The sequence below is a fragment of the Tauraco erythrolophus genome, chromosome 16, assembly GCF_009769465.1.
Source record: "Tauraco erythrolophus isolate bTauEry1 chromosome 16, bTauEry1.pri, whole genome shotgun sequence".
NCBI lineage: Eukaryota > Metazoa > Chordata > Aves > Musophagiformes > Musophagidae > Tauraco > Tauraco erythrolophus.
Window position 1 is genome coordinate 6,217,205 of NC_141480.1, and position 22,672 is coordinate 6,239,876.

The window sequence follows — 22,672 nt, forward strand, 5'->3', positions numbered from 1 at the left end:
TCAAGTGTTTGTGAGGGCTGACTCGGAGTATTCTTAGGGGTCCTCCTAAAATTTGGACCCATCAATAGCTAGTAAAAAGGGAGAACTAGCAAGAAACAATTAATGTTTTCTGTACTGATGGGGAAAATCCAGCAGACTCACGTGCCACTGCCCTGCAATGCTGAGGCTGGTTCACTGCCTTCTAATTTAGAAACATATTTCCTCATTAAAACCATCATGAGCCCATTGATTAACTTGATATTACTTCTGCACTGAACTCAAGGAGCTTGTGGCTTCCCAGACAAACGAAACCCAATGGCTTTCAAAGAATTAGAAAGGCAAATGCTAGAAAAACAGGTTTGTCTGAAAATTCCTAAATGCTGAAGGAGCAAGTTAAGTGACGATACGCTATGAAAATGGCAAATCGCATCTCGAAGAAACCTGCAGATCTGAGAAATGCCTGTGTTTAGACCTTAGGGTGCTGGGAGCACTGGGACACATTCGCATTACAGCTGCTGAGTCACAGAACAGCACTGAAGAACTTACAAGACTATTTATAGGTCAGGGTCCTACAGACTTGACTATACTGCGTTAGGTCTCCAACTGGCAGCCAGAGGTGAACACGGTTTCAAGCCAGGCTGCATCTGCTGTGCAAGTTACCCAGGAGCCTACAGCAAAGAAGGCCAGGCAAGGAGCAGTTACTGTCTGAAATAAAACTTCATGAAAATAAAAGAGAGCAAAAGGCAGACATGCATCATTTATGGTGGTAATTCTGTATGTCAGGGGCTATTAGGTTCTAATGGCTCTTGAGAACGTAAATCTAATTTTGTCAGCCAGAGTAGCCAAAGAAGCACCTACACAAAACAGTAGCTGTCAGAAGCCCCTTATCAACTGGAATCTATTGTAATTGTGTAGTTACTGGTCTCTGATTAAACAAAAAAAAAAAACAAACACAAAATACATCCTGCCACCTGCCACATTATCTCCCTGTTATATCTCCAAAAGACAATTCCTGCTTTCTTGAGTTCACCCTGACACAGAGGAAAGTTCATAGTCACTGGATGAACTGAACTGCCTCTCTACCTTCTTCTGATCTTTGATCTTTTGGAGAATGTCGACCTTCTTCTCAAAGTAGTTTACAAGGGCTGTTTCCGTCAGCATGGAAGCTAAGATCTGCTCAAAGGAGATAGACCAGTCAGTATCAATGGTACTGCCATACCTGGCAGCTGAACTACTGCCTTCACAACCCACCAGGACCGTGTCATCTGCAATGTCTTCACACTGCAGGGAGCCTGTGCTGACCATGGAGTAGGAAGACATGGACATATCATCTTTGGTTTCATCATCTGATAGCAGCTGTAAAGGAGAGGCTTGTCCTTCCCCTGACCCATCTCCTAGAGTTTGGTTCTCCTGCTGTGCTTTTTCAGGCTGAGCATCTCCACAGGTTTTGTCCTCATGGTCAGCTTGGGGTTGCTGCTCCACTGCTGGAATCTGACTCTGTTCAGAGGTTGGTGACTCCTCTTCACTCACATGATCTTGGGTATTGTTTACTTTGCAGTCCTCAGACTTTCTCATGGGCCTGTTGGAGAATTTTTTCCCCACCTCCCCAATTCGCAGGAGGAGACTGGCTACAGTAGCAATTGCATGGTACAGCTCTTGCTCCACCGGGTCCTCGCTGAACATGTTGTAAAGGGTCTTGCATAACTCTATGAATTGTTCCTTTAAAAGACAAAGACGAAAAAATCATACTTCAGGCTGAAAAAAACTTCACAGTGGCAGATCATAGAATCTCTCAAGTTAGAAGGGACTCATAAGGATCATCGAGTCTAACTCCCTGCTCCTCGCAGGACTACCTAAACCAAAGCCAAATGACTCAGAGCGCTGCCCAGACACTCCTTGAGATAAAGCAACAGGCACGATCTTCACTGACTCCTTGTTTATCTGCCTCCCCACTAAGTAAGTGGCAACTTATTGTACTGATTTAGAACAGCCCAACACAGGCAAACTCTTCTGCTGTAGTAGCTGAACTGAGACACGTACAGCAATTTAATAGTGGTGGGTGTTTTGCTGACAAATCAATAGAGTACTCACATTTTCACATCTGAGAAAACCTAAAGTTTTACTTCTGTCCCGATACTCTGTTGTGGTCAGCTTCTAAGCATTTCCAAACTAGTGTAAGTAGCACTCATAAAGAAAATTAAAAGACAGAAAAGATCACACCAGTCATCAGACTCTTTCCCGTAACCACATTCTTCACTGTCCGCCGAGTAGCTGTAGCTCCAGGCAATGCAAAACCAAAAAAGCCAAACAAGTTTATGTGACTGATGGCGTATTTGAAACATACTGCTCTGGAGGGAAAACACAGATTGCAGTAGCTCTAGGAAAAAATCAGTCTGCGAGGCAGAGAAAATCAAGTATGTTTGACTGGTGGAAACAAAGCAGTTTGTCCATGGCCACTTAGGAATTCAACACAAACGTGGAATTATAGGCTTCTAAAGCTCACCAGACCAGAACAGCAAGGCAATGTGCAGGCAAGGGCTGACTGTGCTGACAAAACAGCTGCACATACTGCTGAATTCCCCAGTAAGCTGTCAGTCATATAACTGGAAACCTTCATGTTCACTTCTTACCTGGCTCATTTTGGGGAGATCTTTAATGGTTTCTTTCCTAGACTCTTTCTCCTTGGCCCACATTCTTAGGTAGTATCTGTAGTCCTGTGGACTGGTACCCTTCTCCTCTGCAAGGCAAGACCAGGCCACTACCATCAGGTGATTAATGGTTTCAGACTTAAAGCTGTGCCAGCAAAAATCATGCTGGAAGCAGGTTTTATTGACAGTTCAGGAAAGCATCTACCAGGAAGGCTGCATTGTTTTCTGCCGGTTTATCTGATCTGTCTCAGTAGAGCAAATATTTTAACACTGCTGCATCAGCTTGACTTCTCATAAATTAACTCTATGAGTTGACAACTTATCAAAAATGATGTACAAATGTTATGATCTTGGTATGTAAAGGAGTCAGAGCAGTAAGGCATAAGAAAGATTTATTTCCCAGCTCACATCCCACTTTACCTCTGTCCACAAGGGACACTTTGAGAGGTCTCTTTGATATAGCAAAGGACAATGAACAGTTCATAATAGGAGAGAGACAAGACTAGAATAGAATGTGGTCAATTTATGATGAAACTACCTTTTTCTGGACCGTTCTCATTTCTCCTTCCTTTATCTTCTTGGGTTTCTAAAAAATTATGGAATTATAAAAGAATTATTAACAGCTGATTTTCAACAACACAACACATGAAGAATATAAGACAACTCACAAAAAAAATTAAATCATACAAGAATATATTTAACAGAAGTTAGATCTCACTCTCCCTCATCATGTTTGGAGGAGTGAACAGAATAGGATGGAAGCAAGAGGCTGATGGGATGAACTGGATAAAAAGCCACACTGAAAAAGTGGGCTGAGGAACTGAGATAGAGGGCAGAACTCTTAAAAGAAAGGGTGAAACACAGATACGAAAGACAGCTGAGCGACGTGACGGCTTAAAGACAAAGAAGTTCAGTTATCCAAAGCAAGATAATGAACGGAAAAAAACCAAACCACCACTGAGCACTATGTGACTAATATCTACACTCACTATTATTCACTGACTGAACTGACACTTTGGGAGCAACTTGCAGAGTCTAACATCACTTCTGGTTCCCTACATTGTCACTAGACTTCAAAGGAAATCTTGGCTCAAGTCAGACTGTTAAGTTAGCCATCTAGCACCAAACAGCACAATCACTCACTCAGATTTTTTTTGACCATTATTATATCTTGGTAAACACTGAGCACAAACGACGTACTTTGACCTCCTATTTGACAATCCCTAAAATTATAACAAATACAGTAAATTAGTCTACTAACAGTTTTAGAATTCAATGGCATGCATCCTTATTCCTTTAAATTAGAAGACTGTGAAGGAGGCAGAGGTATCATCTATCCAGGCCAGCAAGCCTAGCAACCCTCACACTCTGCTCCCAGCATATTTCCCCCTTGACAGTTTCTAAGGTGAGATAAACTCCACTGAAAGAAGCCAGACAAAACCTATTTTGACTAAGATTGAAACACAATAGGTAGAATATACAGAAAGGTATCTAATTACTTATAGCACTTTATTCGTAGTGGTAGTATAGTGAGAGAGGAGCAGCAGCAGCAACTTCAGAGTATTTAAAATAGCACATTGGTGCTGGCAGATGATACCAGCGTTACAGCCATGCTCAATACATGCATGTAATCCATGGACTGACCTTGAGACTCACACTGAAGGCAGAAATCCAGCTCTGAGACAAAAGGAGATACTTGAGCAGCAGAAAAAGGGGCTGAGGGGACAATATCCCAGATAAAACAGAAGAAAAGGACAGACGGACAGACACAGAGAAGGAAACAAAAAACAAGAAGAGAGACAATGAGACTTGCATGAAAAACCTAAATCATGGTGGGAGACAGGGGCTGGTAAAAGCACACTGCTCCTCCTCAGCAGTCTGTAACTGTGCTTCAGAGGGTGCTGTGTCCTGCATGAAATGGGTCCTGAGCAGTTTAAGCTCCAAACTTCTTCCCCATCATGCAACAAAGACAGTGAACTCAAATACACTGGCAATCTTAACATACTGCCACCACAAGACCATGCCTTGCAAAAAATCACTATTCATAGTACATGGATTTGTGGTGCAACTCCTGCCTAAAACTGAGAGGTAAAGGCAGCAGTGTTGTATTACCTTCTGTTGTGACATCCTCTGTGAAATAACTTGTGGCCTCCAAAGCAGACTCTGTCTCCTCTGGATTCAGAGCTGTATTTACAGAGAAGGAAACATTAAGATCTTTAAGCTAATTGAACAGCAGTATCACCCACTGCATTAGAAAAATTCATGAGGCATCCCTTTTCAATTGCATGTCAGAACAGACCATGCTCAGTAGTGGCAATTTATGAAAGTAATCACTCACCAGGAGGCAGATGCAGTTTGTAAAGTACTTTGAGTTTTTCAGTGAGGTCACCGTGGTACATCCCACCTGCAAAGAAAAAAAAACACAAACGCTTAAGAAAAATAGCATTTAGGATAAAGAATCATGCACTGCTCACAGGCTCAAAACAGAATGAGTCCATACCCAATAACAAAATGCTCACTGCACAAAGCCCTGTGCAGAAGCAGTAATGAAATCCACAGCAAAGCTGCATCTTTTTGGTTTGCCACCTATCGCTTCCCCAAAAGGGAGACTGTCCAGCAGCTAAAAGGATCTACCTGAGGCTTCCTGTAAGGCTGTCACCCTCCCTCACGACAGTGCAAACATCACTATCTCCTTTTAGTTCTCTGCCTGGAAAAGGACGGAAACAGTTTTTGCAATATTTCGTCATCTCCAAAACCACCACTTACTCATCCCTGTCACAAATTCCTTGAAGTTAATGAGCGAATCCCTGTTCTCGTCGAGAAGCCGGAACAAACGCCCTGCTAGCACAGGCGTATGTGCACCACAGGACCAGGGGGTCAAACTGATGAACAGCTCTTTGAACTGCTCCATGTCTATGCGATACTGCTCCAGGTAGGGTAAACTCTGATCTCGGCGGGCAGCTGCAGCACGGTTATTTCCCCAGTAACAGCTCATCAGATACTTCGCCTTTGGAGGGAAAGGGTTAACAGGTCAGATTATACTCCACTACAACAATCCACAGGAATGGAGACTTCATTACAGCTCAAGAATAGCACTGAGTAAGCAGAGAAGAGACATTTCAGGACACACTGTTTATCTCCTCCATTACTCCTAGTGTTACTTCACTACAAAATAACATGAAATGAAGGAAGAGACAAGGATTTCACAAAAAGCACAAAGAACAATTTTAAGTGAAAAATACAAAAACATGATCTCAGGTTTGAATGAAAAGACACTCAGGCTTTACTGCAAAGGGAACATGCAGGTTTTAGAACCTAAGCCTCTCTTTCTGAGCCTACAGCACAGTGCAACTGAGTCTGCAGTGACTTTGGTAAATGCAGTCGGGTAGTACCGCTCTTGTAAAAATATATACACTAACAAAAAGAGGCAAAGCACTTAAGTCATTTTGTCACAATTACAGAGCAAGTCAATAGCAAACTTGAGAATAAAAACTGAGGTACAGCCAATCCTGGCTCCCTGTTGCAAGTGCTATGTGACATTCCTTCCCACTGACTTCACAATCTCTTTCTGAATAAGTATCGTTCAAATACTGTGACAGCCTTTTGGACATCTTTGGGGTGGAGGTGGAAATCAAACACACAGTAATGAGGCCAGTCTCACTGGCACCATGTATAACAGAATGCAACACCTGTTTCTGATAGGTTGGATTAAGAATCAAAGCAAAGTCACTGCTTCTCTTTGCACTTATTTCGGTATTTGCTCTCTCTGTCAGATCACATTCTTCCTCACTCTAGCTTCTTACCTTGAACACTACATACAGCTCTTCTAGTTCTTCGATAGAGAAGCCAATGTCACTAGACACAGCTCGGACCTACAGTTAGGGAGAAAACAGTTAATTTATTTCAAAGCTAGAAAAATTAAATATGACTCACTGAAAAATCTGTGTAACAGAAGAGAACAAGTGCAAGGAGATACAACACAGGACAAGAGGGAAAACATAAGCATTCCAATACCTCCCATTGCTATGGATTACAGGTCAGGAAGATAGTTTCTAGTCAAGCAGAAACTGCTGACATTTTGAGCAGCTAGAAAAAATACTGTGCTTATTTGCTGTTTGTGCAGACCTAACTGCAGATGGTTTTGTCTCTCCCTCTTGTTTTTATCTTCAGATGTTTGACTCAGAAGCATTGAAAAACAGTGAAAGAAACATGTAAGTGAGGTTCTCCACCTAGGACATGGGAGATAACTGCAACAGATGTGGATACTTCCCTTTGGCTGTGAATCCTTCTGTAAAATTCCCTAACATGCTAGCATACTCTCCAAATGGCAGGAGAATAATTATCTGCTAGCTAGCTTTTCTCAGAGATTCTAGGCAAGTAGTAAAACAGATAGCACTAGGCAGTGGAGACTACTATATGACTTGCAAGTGTTTTTATCTCCCTCCATGCCAAATATCTCGTTTGATTATGCCCTAGCACTTCAATCCATTTTATTAGATTAACTAGAACCATGTGAAGAAGAAAACTAAAAATCCATTATTCCAGCCAGTAAATTAATTTTTTTTCACATTAACTGAAATTCTTTAAGTCACTTAAAACTGGGTTTGCTACAGGGCAAACCTTCTAGACGCTTACAGCAAAACACATCCCATTAATATGCCATTTGGTAGCTCATTCAATCTAGGATTCACATACCACGCTCTTCTTGGCTGTATCCTCGAGAGACTGGATCACTTTCAGCCTTTGTTTAAAACGCATTTGTTCAATGTCATCTGCCTTCAGATTGCTGAATTTCTACAAGAAAGGAAGAAGACCAGGTCAACATCATCTCCTAAAGAAAGAAAAACCTCTGTTCAATTACATATTCTTTAACAAGTACACTATCCCCTCAGAGATGATGTAAAACCCCTAGAAGCCTTTTACCAGCAGCAAGAAAAAACTCGAGCTCTATTCCCTATTCACCCCTGTCCTGCCAGAGAAGTTATTTGGAATTCATGAGAAATCCAACATCAGATGTTTCTAAAGAACAGTCAAAAAAGCATCTGTCAGGACTGACAGAAACACAGACCCTGTACTGTGGCAGAGAAAAGACAACAGACAGGTTGTCATTCCTAGCAGCCCTGTTTTTTTCTAGGACCCATATGAGATTCAGCTAGAAAGGCCAACGTTAACAGGCTTGTCTACTGACTAGGTCAGACAAGTAAGATGAATTTGGTGATGGTCTCTTAAAAAAGAAATCAAGAGCAAACAGAGATGACAGATTTGAGGAAACAAACGAAATACCTAGCTAAATGATAGCTGCCTGACTGTAAGCAGCTGGAAGGGGACAGGATGAACAAGAGGTAAAAAGGGAAATGAATCCACGTTTACCACAGCATAGCAGAGAAGAGCTATCAAACACCAAATCTTTTGACTGTGTTCTTTCCATTATTCAGATACAAATTTCTTAAGAGGTTGTTCTCGGTACGAATAATGAGGTACAACTCCACCAGTGCAAAGGTATTTTAACAGCACTGGCACCATTCTCAGGTCACCTTCCTATTACTATGATGTGGATCCCAGAAAAGGATTCCTGTGCACATGAACTGGGATGCTTACATGTTTCTGCAGTAGACCTCACATTTTTTACCCTGAATTTCCCTCCCCAACTCCCTAGCACTGACAATCCTCACACACAAATAAGAACGGAGACTTTTTTGGCAAAGCAGGAAGAAATCTCCGGGCTGTAATTTTTACTTATTTGCAGTCTTCGTTTTAGTCTGCGCTGGTGATGGGGAGACTGTAATCAACAGTAGCCAACAGTGTTAGGCTCTTCGCATACGAAATAGGAGGATTAATGGCTTGGGTCTGCACTCCTTGAGCACCTCAAGCTATGAACAATATTCATATTCAGGCTGCACGAAGTGTAAAACTGGGTGTTAGTAAAGAAAAATCTCTTTGGCAAAAACTAAGCCAAAACCTGACCTCATAGGATGTTTTGATGAGTTCGAAGATGTCGATTTCAAGTGGCGGTTCATCTCCACTCGTCAGTAAGGCATGCAAGTGGGGAATAGGAGGAGAGACGCTCTGTCTGTTAACTACATTGTCTAAATATCTGTGGGGAAAAAACAGAACAGTTGCAAGATTCCAGGATTAGTGTCCAAGAAGAGAAGTAATATCCTAAATGCATAATTCTCAACTTCTTTGTATTGTTAATTTAAACATGTAGAAAAACTTAATTTTTCCCAGCTAACCTGCAATGCTTCTCTCAATGTACCTGAAGTAAAGTTGATTTTCACTCTGTTTTTGGAGTATCTACTCTTTTTAAAGTGGGCTTCAAGTAGTAAGCTGAATATCTTGCTGCACGTAGAAGAGATTCACATTTCAAAGAAAATCTTACATTTACTAGACTTGGGAGATATCTGCCTGATAAAGTTTTATGTTTCTAGAGTGTGATTCCTGCCAGGATCTGTCCTCAATAGTAGATCAGAATTCCTTTGTGAATTTTGGATAAATAACCCTTCAGAGTGCAAATTCAAACTGAGAAGCAGGAATGCATTATACTGAAAAGCAAAACAATTCCAGAAATAGAAATAAGGCTCTGTACTTGAGCCAAAAACTCATTTCAGATGTTGCAGAAAGCAATAGCAATCCTCTCTGGAGCTCAAGTTGCATCTTAGAGTGTTATCTGTGACCTGCTATGTAACGGAATTAGGTAGAAAGAGATGATGACTAAAAGCGTACCATTACTATTCAGTTATAAACAAGAACAATGAATGGTACCTGCCCAGAATAGTCATGGCTTCACCTTCATCACAGCACTGTAACAACTTCTCCATGTTGGCATCAAGTATGGCCAGTGACACCTGCAAGATAAACTTGATTCCCTCATAGAAAAAACAGTCGACAATGACCACGGCACTCTCAAACGGCATGACACTGAGAAAGAGAGTGAGAAACCAGGAAAGGGATATGGTGGAAATCACTCCCAGATCCTGCATCTTTTCTGACAGCTGTGGAAGAGACTCTCGTGTAAGTTCTTCAAAGATGCCTTGGTCCACCAATGCACCTTCGAAAACAAACAAAACCAACAGTAGAACTCAAATTGGTGGTATCACCGTACTATACCCTGATGGTATCATGGTACTATATCCAAGCTAATTAATTATTAAACAAAATAGTGCCATTTCACTTTAATTTCATATAAGCGTCTTAATATCAGAACTAAAATTAACACATTTATTTAGATTTGTTCTCTGTTCTCAATAAAACCAACATATTTAGATAGAGACTGTTCCTATTGCAAAGGATGCAGAAACAGAATCTCTCACTGATCTGTGCATTCTCCATGAAAAGGAGGGTGGAGGATTGTTGTGGTATTTACATCAAACTATCCTCTTTTGTACAGACCAACTCTAAAGCCCATGAAACGGTGCTTTTCACTACCCTTTCCTGGGAGCCTATTCCAAAGATTTAATACATCATTCAGATGGGTAAAAAATAACCCATTACTTCTAGATATGCCTCCTTACTGCTAATGGTCCCTCCCGCTACCAATTTTTAGTGACTTCATCTTCCTTGTTACCACAAGGTAGTACTACTACCTTGGTAGCCTGTAGTGTCCCCTCCTACATCTCCATCACTGCAACTTTAAAGGGAATGGGGTTGTGCTTCATCATCTTTACAAGTAAATACCACATTTAATTCATTCTGAACAACAAAATGTTCCCAAGAGATGCTGGTGCAACTGTAGCTGAAAATCCAGGCTCTAGCATGAATGTGACAAAGACTCACCCACTACTCTTGTGTTGTAGTAATCTGGCAACATCCGCTCACATAAAGCCACTAGAAGCCAGAAAGCCTCTTCCTCGTTGCAGTATAGCAACAGTACTGATGTAACAATGTTCATGGCCTACGAGCCACCCGAGTTAAAAATGCAGATATAGGAGAGAAACATGAAGATGTTCATGAAAGCTCTGTCATTACAGACCAGCTAAACTTAAACATGAATATAGCAAAACTGTCACTGAGACTCATATCTAATTCCAGCTTTTACTGGTATCTGAGTCAATAGATGACCCTGAGCTAATTAACCTTTCTGTTTCAGTTCCTCTGTTTGTGAGGCAGCAAATAATACAACTACTTTTTGTCAAGCACTTTCATTAATCAATGTGACTCAGTAAAATTTTCCAAGTTTTCATAAAAAGCTTTGTAACAATTTCATTGTTAATAGAACACCATGATGAGAACCTCTAGTATCAGAGCAACACACAAAATGAACCCAAGTTGTTTCACAAACCAGCAACTGGCTTAGTTTTCAATATGCTGCCCATGTGCATCGTCACTTGTTTCATTAAAAAGAGCAATTAAATCAAATCAGAAGATGTTTTTGCTGAACTAGGGAAAGCTCTACCAGGAAAACTAGTAAAAGACTGTCATTAGATGTAACAGAAATACAGAAAGTATTTAAATGCTGTATCCAAAGGATAGTTAAGAGATCTACAACATCACCACTTCTTTCCTTTCACACCACTGCATGGACGGTATGAAGGAAATGCCTGAAACTGAACAAAAAGCTGCAGAAAAGGCCCAAGTCAGTCACGGTCATTGTGCAGGGCTAACAGGCCCAAGTCTTCTTTCTTACCTGACAGTACCCAATTGTTGGATTTCTGAATGCATAAGCTGTTAAGACTCTACGGAGGGCAGCAATTCCCAACTCATTCTGAAAGGCAGGATGTTCTGGCATAGAACGGTGCAGATCTCTCTCAATTTCCTCTGTAGCAAGGTTGTACTTTCCCATTGACTTTTCCACAAGATCTGCATAGTAACCAGGATGAGTCACCATCTCATTCCAAGCCCCTGTAACGACAAACAAACGCTGCTTCACCTCTTGAGCTTTGGAATACAGATTTTATGCTCAGTTTCAGAGAAGAGGCAGCCAGGAAGCACTACATGAACTCACCAACTATAAATAGATATGAAAGTATAGTAACAAACTCGTTGTTAAATCATCATGTTAGAGTCTAGATCCCAACACTGAAACGCACACAAAGGAGGCCAAAGAGCTACTACACTTATAAAGAAAGTCATCTCAGGAACATGATCACTGCATTTTTGGCCAAAAAAACATGAAGTGATATTCAGGTGGAGTTAACTTGCGATTAATTTCTGCTGAAATTAACTAAGATTTATTTATACCTTTTCCTTTGAGATGTGCAGAAAGCTTATTCCTGCTAGCCATCAAAGTATCCAGCGCAACCTCCTACCTGAAAAAAGGAGCCACAGCTCTCCACGAAGGTTCTCTGGGATTCCTTTTTGCACCAACTCCCTAGTCTTGGCAGTGCGATACATACACATCCCTCGCCCGTACTCAAAGAAGTGAATGTTCCAAGACTCTTCCTTCATCTTCTCCTTTGCCTTCACAGAAACAAACATGGACATTTTAGGAGATTAATGCACTTTTACATTTGTAGGACAGGTGATTTCTGGGTATACTCAGGCCTATACTTCACAAGAGAAATGCATTTTGACATTTAAAGCCTTTCTTTTTCCTGGTGAACGAAAGTGGGTGTGCTAATCTACATTGTTTTGAATCAGTTCTGACCTTCCTTAAAGTCAAGTCTTTACAACGCTAACATGAGCTGTGCAATGGCATTACACTTTGCAAATCTCTACATAAATGCAAGCATAACCATGGACTAAGACAATTAACTAGCAAGCAGAAATACCAGTTCTCTGCTTTCCTGATCTGAAGAAAAGTATAGAAGTGAATTAACATCCCAGAAGCACAGAAAGACTAATTTTTCAGTCTCTAGTCAAGTATCTCAGTACTGATAAAGTACGCTGACTGTCAGGTTACATCTCTGCAGCACCATCATTGTGACAGACACAGCAGTGATACTGCAGGACTGACCAGGAATAAAATGCCCTGTCGGTCTTAGAGCAAGACAGAAAATCTAAAACCTACTGCAAACTATTTATAGTTAATTGTTGTGAAGTTAAAATATTATTTACTCCTTTGGGTCCCAAGAGCTCTTCGGAACTTCTTCTGAAGAGTTTAAGCAGTCCCTGCGAGGCTGTTGGCACTTCCCCAGCACAGAAGTTGACAGGTCGATTGCTGAGAGCAGATGTGGGGCTAACTGCAAGTGGGCTGCTGGAAGGCAACTCTGGAACCTCCTGAACAACAGAACATAAAGCACCTCAGCTCAGGTAGCCCTGCAAACTGTCTAACAGAGACAGCATCTGCTGGTAACGGGCACTGTTAACACACTGTACGGAGCATTACTCTGAAAAGTTGACAAATGCTCCTCCCAGCTATCTCCTCAGTACCTCGCAACCAGCGTCAGCCAAATTCCACTTCCATTCCCTGTCACTGCCGCACGGTTTCTTGGATGGCGTTCTCTGCAAGAAGTCAGAGATTCTCTGTACCAAGAAATCTCGGTCTTTCAGATTGGCAAAGAAGAAGGTCATTTTACTTTTAGTGCTGATGGACAGAGGGCTGGGCAAGACACTGGAACTATCTGCTTTCTCAACTATTGTCACCTAGAAGACAAAGACAAGCGCCATTTGGATCTAGCAGATTCTCCATTATCTACAAAGCACCACACAAAAACTGGAAGCACGTAAAAGACAAAAAAGGCCTGTAGTCTTAACACACAGCTAAGAAATCCCCACCTCCCTCAGGGGAATGATGAGATGACAGGCCTCCTCTGCCTTGCTGGCAAAACAGATGTAATTGTTGGAAACAAACATCTGCCCAGGAATATGCATCTTGTTGAATGGCGTCCACAAGGTACAGTCTGTATGTCCATCCAGGCATTCGTCCTTGGGCAACCGGAAAGTGGCACGGTAGCACTCATTTTTGGCTCGAGCATCCAGGTCTCTAGGGGAAAGTAAAGAGTAGTCGCCAGAGGCTTTTTCTCACTTGAAAAACCCACTCAAACACTAATGTTAAATGCTCATTCCAATCACAATCTTCAGACTGTGCTGTGTATTCTTAGTATTAGTTTCTCTAACTGAGATGCCACCCCTTATCTGACTCCTCTTTCCCTTATCTGACTCCTCCTTCAGCCTTCAGACAACGCTTCACTGACAAGGTATGTCCTGCAATACAAAAGAAAAATGTGCAAGTGCATCTTTGAAACACGTTACATCAGATTCTCACACTGCAGAGAACCGTCCCCAGCGGGAGGATTTGTTACAATACGAAAGTATATTACTTTTTATAAATCTTCAACTTCTGAAGAAGGGCCCGATCTGATTTTCTTCTTTTTTTTAAAAAACAGCATTTTCAACAGTTGAAAATTCCTTCTGACAGTGCCTAGCCATGCATGAGAAAGACATGAGGGTGTGTGTGAATTCAGTACCAATTTGGGATGGGAAAAAAAAGAATAAGCAGAGGGCTTATGGTTGAAATAAGCAATGCAGCCCCTACAGGGAGAAAACCCCAGTGGCAGCTGGGAGCTGCACAGTAATGCAGACTTATTATTACAATCCTGTTATCCATCTTTTCACTGCTGGAAACATATACCTTTTTAATGCAGAGATGTTCTTAAGAGGTTTCCTGGGCTTCGGGAGGGACTTGTCCTGTAGGAAGCTCTCATTATCCAATAACTGCCGCATCGCAATGTTAGCCAACTGCTCCATCAGCTTGAATGTCTCATTGATGTTGAGAAACATGGAAAAATAAAGTTCACTGTCCCTTGTGCTTACTTTAATGCACTCAGGGAACAGCAGTGTAGCATTTTTTTCTAGCTGGGTTACATCCACCCACTGGATCACCAGTGTCACTAGGAAAAAAAATATAAAAAAATATTACAAAACCAGGCAAAACAACAAACAATAGAAATGAAGGTCAAGCAGTCACATGGACAATTCTTCTTACTTCTACTGAGTTCTCCAAAAATACTTGGAAATAATCTTTGGGATTAACTAGACTAGAAAAAAAGCAGTTCCAAAGGACTATCTCCCATCCAGTAAATGCTTTCAACTACAATTACTCAAGTTTTCATTCTTTCTTTCCAGCAAATTAGCTTTGGACTCAGGAGTTCAAGCTCCTGAGGTCCTGGCAGTGGTTCCAAATAAAACTCACCAAGGTAAAAATATTGTTTGGTTCTCTAATCCAGCTGAAGTAAAACTTAGATGGGCCTGTAGAACTTGAGAAATGTTTTGAAAAGTGACTCAGGCTTTCAGTCTAAACATCACTGCAGTGCCCATGAGTGCAAGGACTGATCTATGCGTTGAGCTAGAGCTCAAAGGATTCCTAAAAGGAAAAAACCTGTCAGCTTAAAAAAATGTTCACACAAAAGATCAATTGCATCAAAAAGAACATGGGAAATGGCAGAAAAACAACTAGCAGGCTTACAACTCACCCTCTTTGCCCAGAAGGAAGGAGTAGAAACAGAGGTGATTGACAGTGAGGTAGAGCCAACCCTGCCTGGGTACACGTCCCTTCCAATAGCTGCAAGAATAGTAATTGACCAACTTCTCCACCTCGGGCATCCCAAACTGCTTCCGCATCTTCAGTTCAGCCTCTTTGAATTTACCTGGATCCTCCTCACTCTGGGGCTGCTCATTCTTGTTCTCTTCAGCAATAATTCCCTGAAAGGACATGGGAGGAGAGAAGAAATGGAAGTGAATACGCCTGCTGACAGATGTGATATACAGAAAAAGGTCACAGCAGCAACCCAAAGACAGAAAGAAGACACATGACACAGCAGTTATCATTTCTCCTGTCACATTAGAGAAATAGTAAAGACACGTAGAAAGAGCAGTCAGATCATCTGGGATCTACTCAACACACAGAGCAAGCATTTGTGTTTAATGTTTGAGTGAGTTTCTCACGGCTGGCCTGGCAACACTTTGAATGCCCTGAAGAACTAAAATCTATTTTCACTTGCATATATGCTTCTTCAACAGGAAGATGATCATCAACTCCACAGTCTGTCACATCTTGATTGGCCAGAAGGAAAAACAAATGACCATGGTCTCTCTCAGACACACACACACAGAAAATACAAAGAATCTCACAGGAGTACTGGAAAAAACTTAAATTGCAGCTGTTCGATAAAAACTCTCTATTTTTAAGTTTCTACTCCACAGAATCTGTGGGCTGGGAATCTGAAAGGTATTAACTGCCCAACAAGCAGAGACGCCTGTTTGACTCAGAAGTCAGTGGAAGCTGGAATGCAGTTCCTTTACATCCCAGATGAAATGGCTTCTAGACCATCATGGCAGGGCAAGTACATTGCTTGCAAACTAGAATTTTCTCTCCCATATTTGTTGTTAGATGAAAGAGGGGAGATTTAGACTAGATATAAGGAAGAAATTTTTCACTCTGAGGGTGGTGAGGCACTGGAACAGGTTGCCCAGAGAAGCTGTGGCTGCCCCATCCCTGGAAGTGTTCATGGCCAGGCTGGATGAGGCTTTGGGCAACCTGATGTAGTGGAGGGTGACCCTGCCCATGGCAGGGGGGTTGGAACTAGATGATCTTTAAAGTCCCTTACAACTCGCATCATTCTATGAATCCTCGTTTAACATTCTCTATGCATCAAAGGTATAATCTGCACGGATTTCAGAGGGACATTACATCTTACTTAGCAGAAGCATCCTAAGAGGTCTGTTCCTTATGATCTACTTCTCATAAACGTCCCCCCCCCCAGGTACATTTGTCTAATATTAGGACTGTAACGTGATGCTGATAATACCGTATGCATTTCATGGCACATGTATGTCTGAAGAGGGAGCAGAGGGAAGTTTTGCAATGGAGCTCTTGCTCCCTCACTCCCAAGGGTAAAAAGTTCTTAAAACCACCTCGCCATTCCTTCTCAGGATCTAGAAGTCCTTCAGGAAAACATGTTGCTTACATGTATCTTGCCTTTGACAAAGGTGGTGATATCTTCTTCGTTATCAAAGATGGACAGAGTCTGTAGTAAGTTATTCTCCAGCCATTCCCAATGCTTTGTGATCTCTTTACGAGATGATCCTAATTGAAGGGGTGAAAGATGATAGGAAGAGCAAAGGAAAAAGAAATTAGAACAAGGTCTTTTTTCCTCCACATTCACAGCAGGAAACTAATAATTACCAAACAGTGATCGGGACGCATCGAACACATCATATCACCACACGTCAAGGATATTTTATGTACACCAACATTACGTTTCTAATGAAATGTCTCCATGCCACCAAGGATAACCAGCACACTGCCAACAGATCATCCTATTTGTCAATGCACACCAAACACAGCTTTCTTCCCAGACAAAAAGCATTCTTATGTTCCAGACAAGAAGTACTCTTTTAATTCCTGGCATTCTAGAATAAAAATAATGAACTTTCAGAAGAACCTTGACATTTCAGAACTGAAGTTTTTACACTTACAAAGAGGTTCCATTTTCCATGAGCAATGGTCAGTAGAGAGCATACAATTCCAAAACAAAAAGCAACCTAAATATTCATGTCTTTGCTTCCTTAAATAAAAACATCTCAGTAAAACTTATATCAGTTAGTTGTTTTCAACTGTACAGCCCACAGGAGTTCACAAAGGAGAAGTTGCACTGTGTAACCAATTTAAAGAACTTTTCTGTAGAAGTTGCCTTAGTTAGTTGACATTATTTCAAAGATTTGTGTTTACTAAAAGATTTCTTCCTCTCTGTCAACAGCTATCACTATATTCCCTTGTAAACAGAAAAAAAAATGTAGAAGAAATAAAAAAAGCAATTCAATTTTTTTTAACAAGATAAGAAACATCTTTAAATGGACAAAAAGAAATCTGTTTAAATACAAATCAAAGACACATCTAAGTTTCTCTTTGCCAAACTCCAGTAAATTTATCTTCTGAAGTTTCACCCAACAGCAGTGGGATATCTGAAAATGTTAACAGCATGCCTCCCGCTACGTGGTTTCTCTTCAAGTACATTAGACTCCTCGGTGTGTTTAAGGATGGAAAAAAGAAAGCAGCAGACAACACAAGCCGTTCCCTGAAGCTACTGCTCTACCTGACCTCCTTTTTTAAGAGGCAGCTTCAGCAGTGAAATAGTCCTCGGGTATTTGTAGCTGGACACCTAACCACAAAACCCAACGCCAGCTAATCTGTGGTTTCAGAAGCAAAAATAACTCCAGGACCTGACACCAAAAACTAGAAGCAAGTAAGTTGTCTTGTCTCAAAGGGCTGCAGGGCCACGAACCTGAGTTTGTGGGCACAGCCCAAGGGATCAGACAAATATTTTTTCTTTTGCCTTTGTGTATTTGTTTACTTCACATCGATCCTCGCCATCTGACAATGGGTTTAAAGCACAAGTGATTTTGAGTAATATGAAATGATCTATTTCAAGGGCACGGAATTACCAATTATGGCACGTTTTGGTTGCGGAAAAACCCCACCGTTTCAGCAACAATGGCGGGGGAATCAAGTTTGCATTCTGTTTTGCTCCATGAGCTGCATCTCTCACCAAGTGACAGCAGACACATTTTTATAATAAGCCAGGCCCCAATAATTGATGTATTTTAAGAACAACATTAGAATGACACACATGAAGGAGTAAAATTCTGCAATTCCCACACAGAGAGCTGTAATAACAAAGCGCTGAAAGGCCGAAGCTGCAAGTATGACCAGAACGTTGCCCACGAGTATTTACGCATGATAAATTGTAAATAAAATATAGGCATTTTCAACTAGAGAGCCATACATCTTTTATGACTTTAAGTGAATGACAATACTCTTACTTTGACAGTAAAATGAGAACCAGATATGATTAAAAAAATACTTTGGATTAACACATATATTTGCTCCAGTATAACAACTGATCAAACTCCATTCAGTTGGTATATAGCCCACCTCATTTTACCACGCTGTGTTGCTTACAAGTAACTGAGATACAGAGGATATCAACTAAACACTCCTGAAATTACACAAAATAACACTGAGTGGCAAGATACTACAAAATTTCGGATTTGCACTGCATGTGGCCACTAAATATTCTGCTTTTTTCTATGCAGTTTCTGGCCTGCTATTTTGGTTTCTGTCTTTCTTCCTCTCTCCTCAAAAGGGAAACTGAGTTTCTGTGAAACACAGCAACTTCTAACCCTCTCTTCTGCAGAATTTAAGTAGCTCTGCAAAGAAGAATGTTGAGTTGGTTGCCTGGGTAGAAGATGGGAACAGGGAAAACAAGACGTCAGCATCTGTGGGCTTAGCAAACGATTACTTCATGCTCAGACTTCACATCTCAACCACAAAGTGAGAAGTGAAGATTCTCACTGTAAACAAAGTTGGTCTAACGAATACGTCTGAAGGTATTTTCTCTTTAGCAACCACTAGGACCTAAGGCCTTAATCAGAGTTCACTGCCAGATGTTAGAAGGTTGTACCATGATATTCTAACACAACAGTTACATTTCTCAAGTAAAAGAGGCCAAAGATTCTTGACGGTTTAAAAAATATCATTGTAACATATTTCACAGGGATAGTATATCTGTTACAGGTCAGAAATAGCAGAAAAAAATAAATTTGATCGAGACAGTAAAGAAGAGTGTTTGGTATCTTCAACGACTGTACACGTACTCATCTTGCACCGCGTTCCTGGTAAGCAGGTTTTGGCACAACACTCACCATCCCACAGCCATCGCTGTTTTATTCTCTGAGCAATCTCACTATGACCTTACAAACAGATACACCTTGGAAGAAACAAAATTCGTAACATCTGCAGAAACGGGAGCTTTTACAGAGCCTTAAGTTCCTAAACCACAGTTTAAACAACACCGAGAAGCCTTGTCATGTCTGGCATCTTCCATTACCCTACCAGAAGCTCTAGGAAGTTTCCTGAGCAGTGACAAAACACTCCTATATGGGATAACTCATCATTTGAACCAAACAGACAACAGAGTAACCCAAATCCAACCCCTGACAAGAGTGACACCAACACATACCGCACGCCACTGCCCAATACACTTGAGAGTCCTGAGTCTGGTGCAGAATACGGTACGGGGCAACTCTGGCACTGGAATCCAAAACCACGTCTAATGTTCCCACAAGAAGACCTAGGAGGCAAAGAAAAGGAAATTAAACCAACACAATATCAAATCGAAGAACTGGGTTAAGTAAAAATTCAACGCCACAGAAAAACGCCGATGTTCATGCCACGTACGTTGTGATGGAAGTGCAACAGCACTTGGTTGAGAAAAAGAAGACATACATCCAGTGACTGCCAGCAAATTACCTATAAACCAACAACCGCCAATCCCACTGGTAATGGACAAAGGTTAGATGGCAATTAAACTAAATACTAAATCTCATTATAATCCTCCACTTTCCTAGGAGAGTTTTCTAATAAAAGCAAAATGTATTTTCCTCTGTGAGGTTTCTGTTGCTCATGGTGATTTTTAAGCCTGCTAAATTAAAATGCAGAAAAGTTTTCACTGCTGTATCTTTCAGTATCACCCAAGCAAACGGTAGGTAAGGTAACTCATACAAAATGGAATCAAATCGCTCTGGAAAAACTCATACTCGCAGGTTTCAGTGACATTTCAAAGAAAAAAGGCACAGAATCAAAATTCGGTCATAAAGAAGTTACAATATTTTTAAATGATATTAAATAAAAAAGCAGGCACTTCCAGAAAAAACGGTGACAGCCACCAGACTCTGTAAAGCAAACCCGCTTATTTCAATTAAGACTATTTGCTAGATAAATCAAATATCTAAGACAATACCTTGCTTTATTCTTCTAGATAATGTACTATGAGCATCTTTAATGCAAATTAATTTTGCAGCATCCTCATGATTAGAAGTTTTCTAACATCAGAAGATGCAGCATGGCTGCTCCTCTGATTGCGATTTGGGAGGCCTAGGCTCGTTTCCCTGCTTTCCTCCTTATGGTTTGGGTAAGCCTGAGCAAACTGTACTCATCTATCTCTCACTCATTATCACGAAACATGATACTTCCTCCCCTTTATCTCTTTTGGCTATCCAAAAGCAACTCATAGATTAGGAGTACACCACTGAGCATACTCCAAGAGAAGCGCTGTCCATCGAAAGCTCATCTGGTAATCCTCAAAACAAACATGTATGCATCCAGCAAAGCAGGATCCCACTTTTGGCACCAGGTTTCCTGTGTATAGTTTTATGCAGAATACAACGTAATTTTGAGTACTTCCTATAACAATATTGAACGTGTCACATTCGGACTGGTAACAAGACATGTTTAAGAACTTGAGCACAACAGCAACTTAAACACCTTTCCAGCTTGGCTGGACATCTACGTTCTAACTCTTAGTCAACTTGCAGTTTTACAGCTCCTTGAGGAGGACACGTGGCTTTTAACACTGAAGAAGACTCTCCCACTGAGGTAAACTAGCTCAAGAAGTGAAGCGGCTCAAAGGTTCAACCATTAAGAACAGATCAGATGTTTCTAGAATAGCACTAGGTGTCATTTCTTCTTGTAAAAACCTGGGAAATTCCAGAACACAATTACACGCCTACATGCAAAATTACACAAGTTATGTTACATGAAACAGAGTAATTCAAAATAATTTTAAATATCGTGAAAAGATGAAATATGCTAAGGATGTTTATCAGCTGCATCATTTCTGTAGTTAGCGTGTTCGGTTAACAGGGTTAATTCATGAAACCTGAACTAACAGGGTTAATTCATGAGTTAACTAATGAAAATAAAAGCACATTTTTATTATTATCATAACTGTGTAAGCATTTTGCACATAAACGAGGCATTTTAAAACGGAGAGATCATTTTTTTTGTTGTTGTGGTTAACATTGTGCCTCGGTCACAGTTATCTTATTTTCACAGTTTCTGTCCCCAAACACGGCTATTGGCCACACGCACACCGGGGTAGTTTCCACTGGGCTGCACCCACACAGCCTCCCCCCCGGCCCAAGCACGGCACAATCTCCACACAGATGTTAATTAAAAACTATGTCTTGCTTTCATCCTCTACATTTTGGAAAACTACACCCCAAAAAAAAAAAAAAAAAGATACACAAAGAAAACACCTCAGTAAATCCGAGTGTGACAAAGAACCCACTTCTGACAAGGGAACAGCCCCCCAGCCCCCCCCGGTGCAGCCACCTGTCCTCCCCGCGCAGCAGCACCGCCGGGGAGGCCCGACCGCCAACCGCCCCTCCCCGCGGTGCCCGGCGCTGCACAGACCCGGCGGCGGGGGCTCTCCCGGAGCTACGCACCGCGGGCAGAGGCGAGGCGGGAGGCGGAACGGGCTCACCGCGGCCGGTGGGGCCCGCAAGCCCGCTCCCACCGGCGCCCCCAGCTCCCCCCGCCCTGCCGGGACCGGCGCCGCGGTCCTGGGGCGGCCCCTCAGCACCCCCGGGCCGGGCCCTGCAGGGACACGGCAGCGGAGCTGGAGCCCGCCCGCTGCCCGCGCAGCGCCGGCCCCCGTGCGACCGGGCCGGGCCGGAGCCTCCCCTCAGCCCCGCCGCGCCTCACCCGTGAGGCCGCCCCCTTTGCCGTGTCCCCGCCGGCGCTGGAGCAAGAAGAAGGGGTTGGCTCGCTCCGTGACCCACAGCGCGCCGGCCAGCAGCACCTCCTCGGGCCCCAGCCACATGGCGGCGGGGCCGCGGCGGCGGAACGGAACGGAACGAACGACCCGGCCCGGCGGGGAGGCGGCGCAGGGGGAGCGGCCGGGCCGCGCCGCGCCGCCGGGTCACGGGGCCGCGCCGGCGCCCGGCGGCCATGGCGCCCCCTAGCGGCCCGGCCCCCTCACGGCAGCTGGGCGGTGCCGCGCTGCCGCCGTGGCGCGGGAGCGAGGGCCGCGGCTCTGTAGAGGCGAGGTCGCGGGTTCGAGCCCCGCTCCCGCAGCGCCGCCTCCGTCCTCAGCGGGCGGCAGCGGTTCGCCTCCGCGCCCCGCGGAGCGCGTCCCCGCGGCCTCTCGGTGGCTGGAGGTGTTCAGGCGGCGTCCGCTGGGTCCACTGGAAGGGCCTTTGTCCAGGCGGCTCGAATTTGACAAGAGCAATGCCTTTATACGGTGAAAAATGAGGCAGATGAGAAATCTTCCTGTGCAACTAGTGAAGCTGCCGTTAACTGATACAGATTATTTAAATACTCCTTC

General features: G+C 42.6%; 1 protein-coding gene across 6 annotated transcripts; it reads right to left on the reverse strand.

The window, feature by feature from the left end:
* Window positions 1-7: 7 nt before the first annotated feature.
* TBC1D9B (TBC1 domain family member 9B) lies at window positions 8-22,168 on the reverse strand. 6 transcript variants are annotated; one of them, XM_086621772.1, is made up of 23 exons: window positions 22,051-22,168; window positions 19,526-19,636; window positions 16,472-16,590; window positions 14,978-15,206; window positions 14,137-14,395; window positions 13,281-13,488; window positions 12,936-13,148; window positions 12,621-12,782; window positions 11,873-12,023; window positions 11,251-11,465; window positions 10,401-10,518; window positions 9,390-9,675; window positions 8,592-8,721; window positions 7,323-7,421; window positions 6,431-6,499; window positions 5,394-5,634; window positions 4,966-5,031; window positions 4,740-4,811; window positions 4,272-4,322; window positions 3,496-3,504; window positions 3,163-3,213; window positions 2,610-2,716; window positions 8-1,698 (listed from the first exon to the last, which is right to left on the reverse strand). In XM_086621772.1, the coding sequence occupies exons 1-23, from the start codon at window positions 22,166-22,168 to the stop codon at window positions 1,006-1,008; spliced, it is 3,777 nt and encodes a 1,258-aa protein (XP_086477898.1). In that variant the 3' UTR covers window positions 8-1,005. The 6 variants fall into 6 exon arrangements, with proteins under 6 accessions (XP_086477898.1, XP_086477893.1, XP_086477894.1 ...); XM_086621767.1 differs by lacking the exon at window positions 3,496-3,504 and having other exon boundaries at window positions 3,166-3,213; window positions 11,873-12,045; window positions 12,622-12,782; XM_086621768.1 differs by lacking the exon at window positions 3,496-3,504 and having other exon boundaries at window positions 3,166-3,213.
* Window positions 22,169-22,672: the final 504 nt, after the last annotated feature.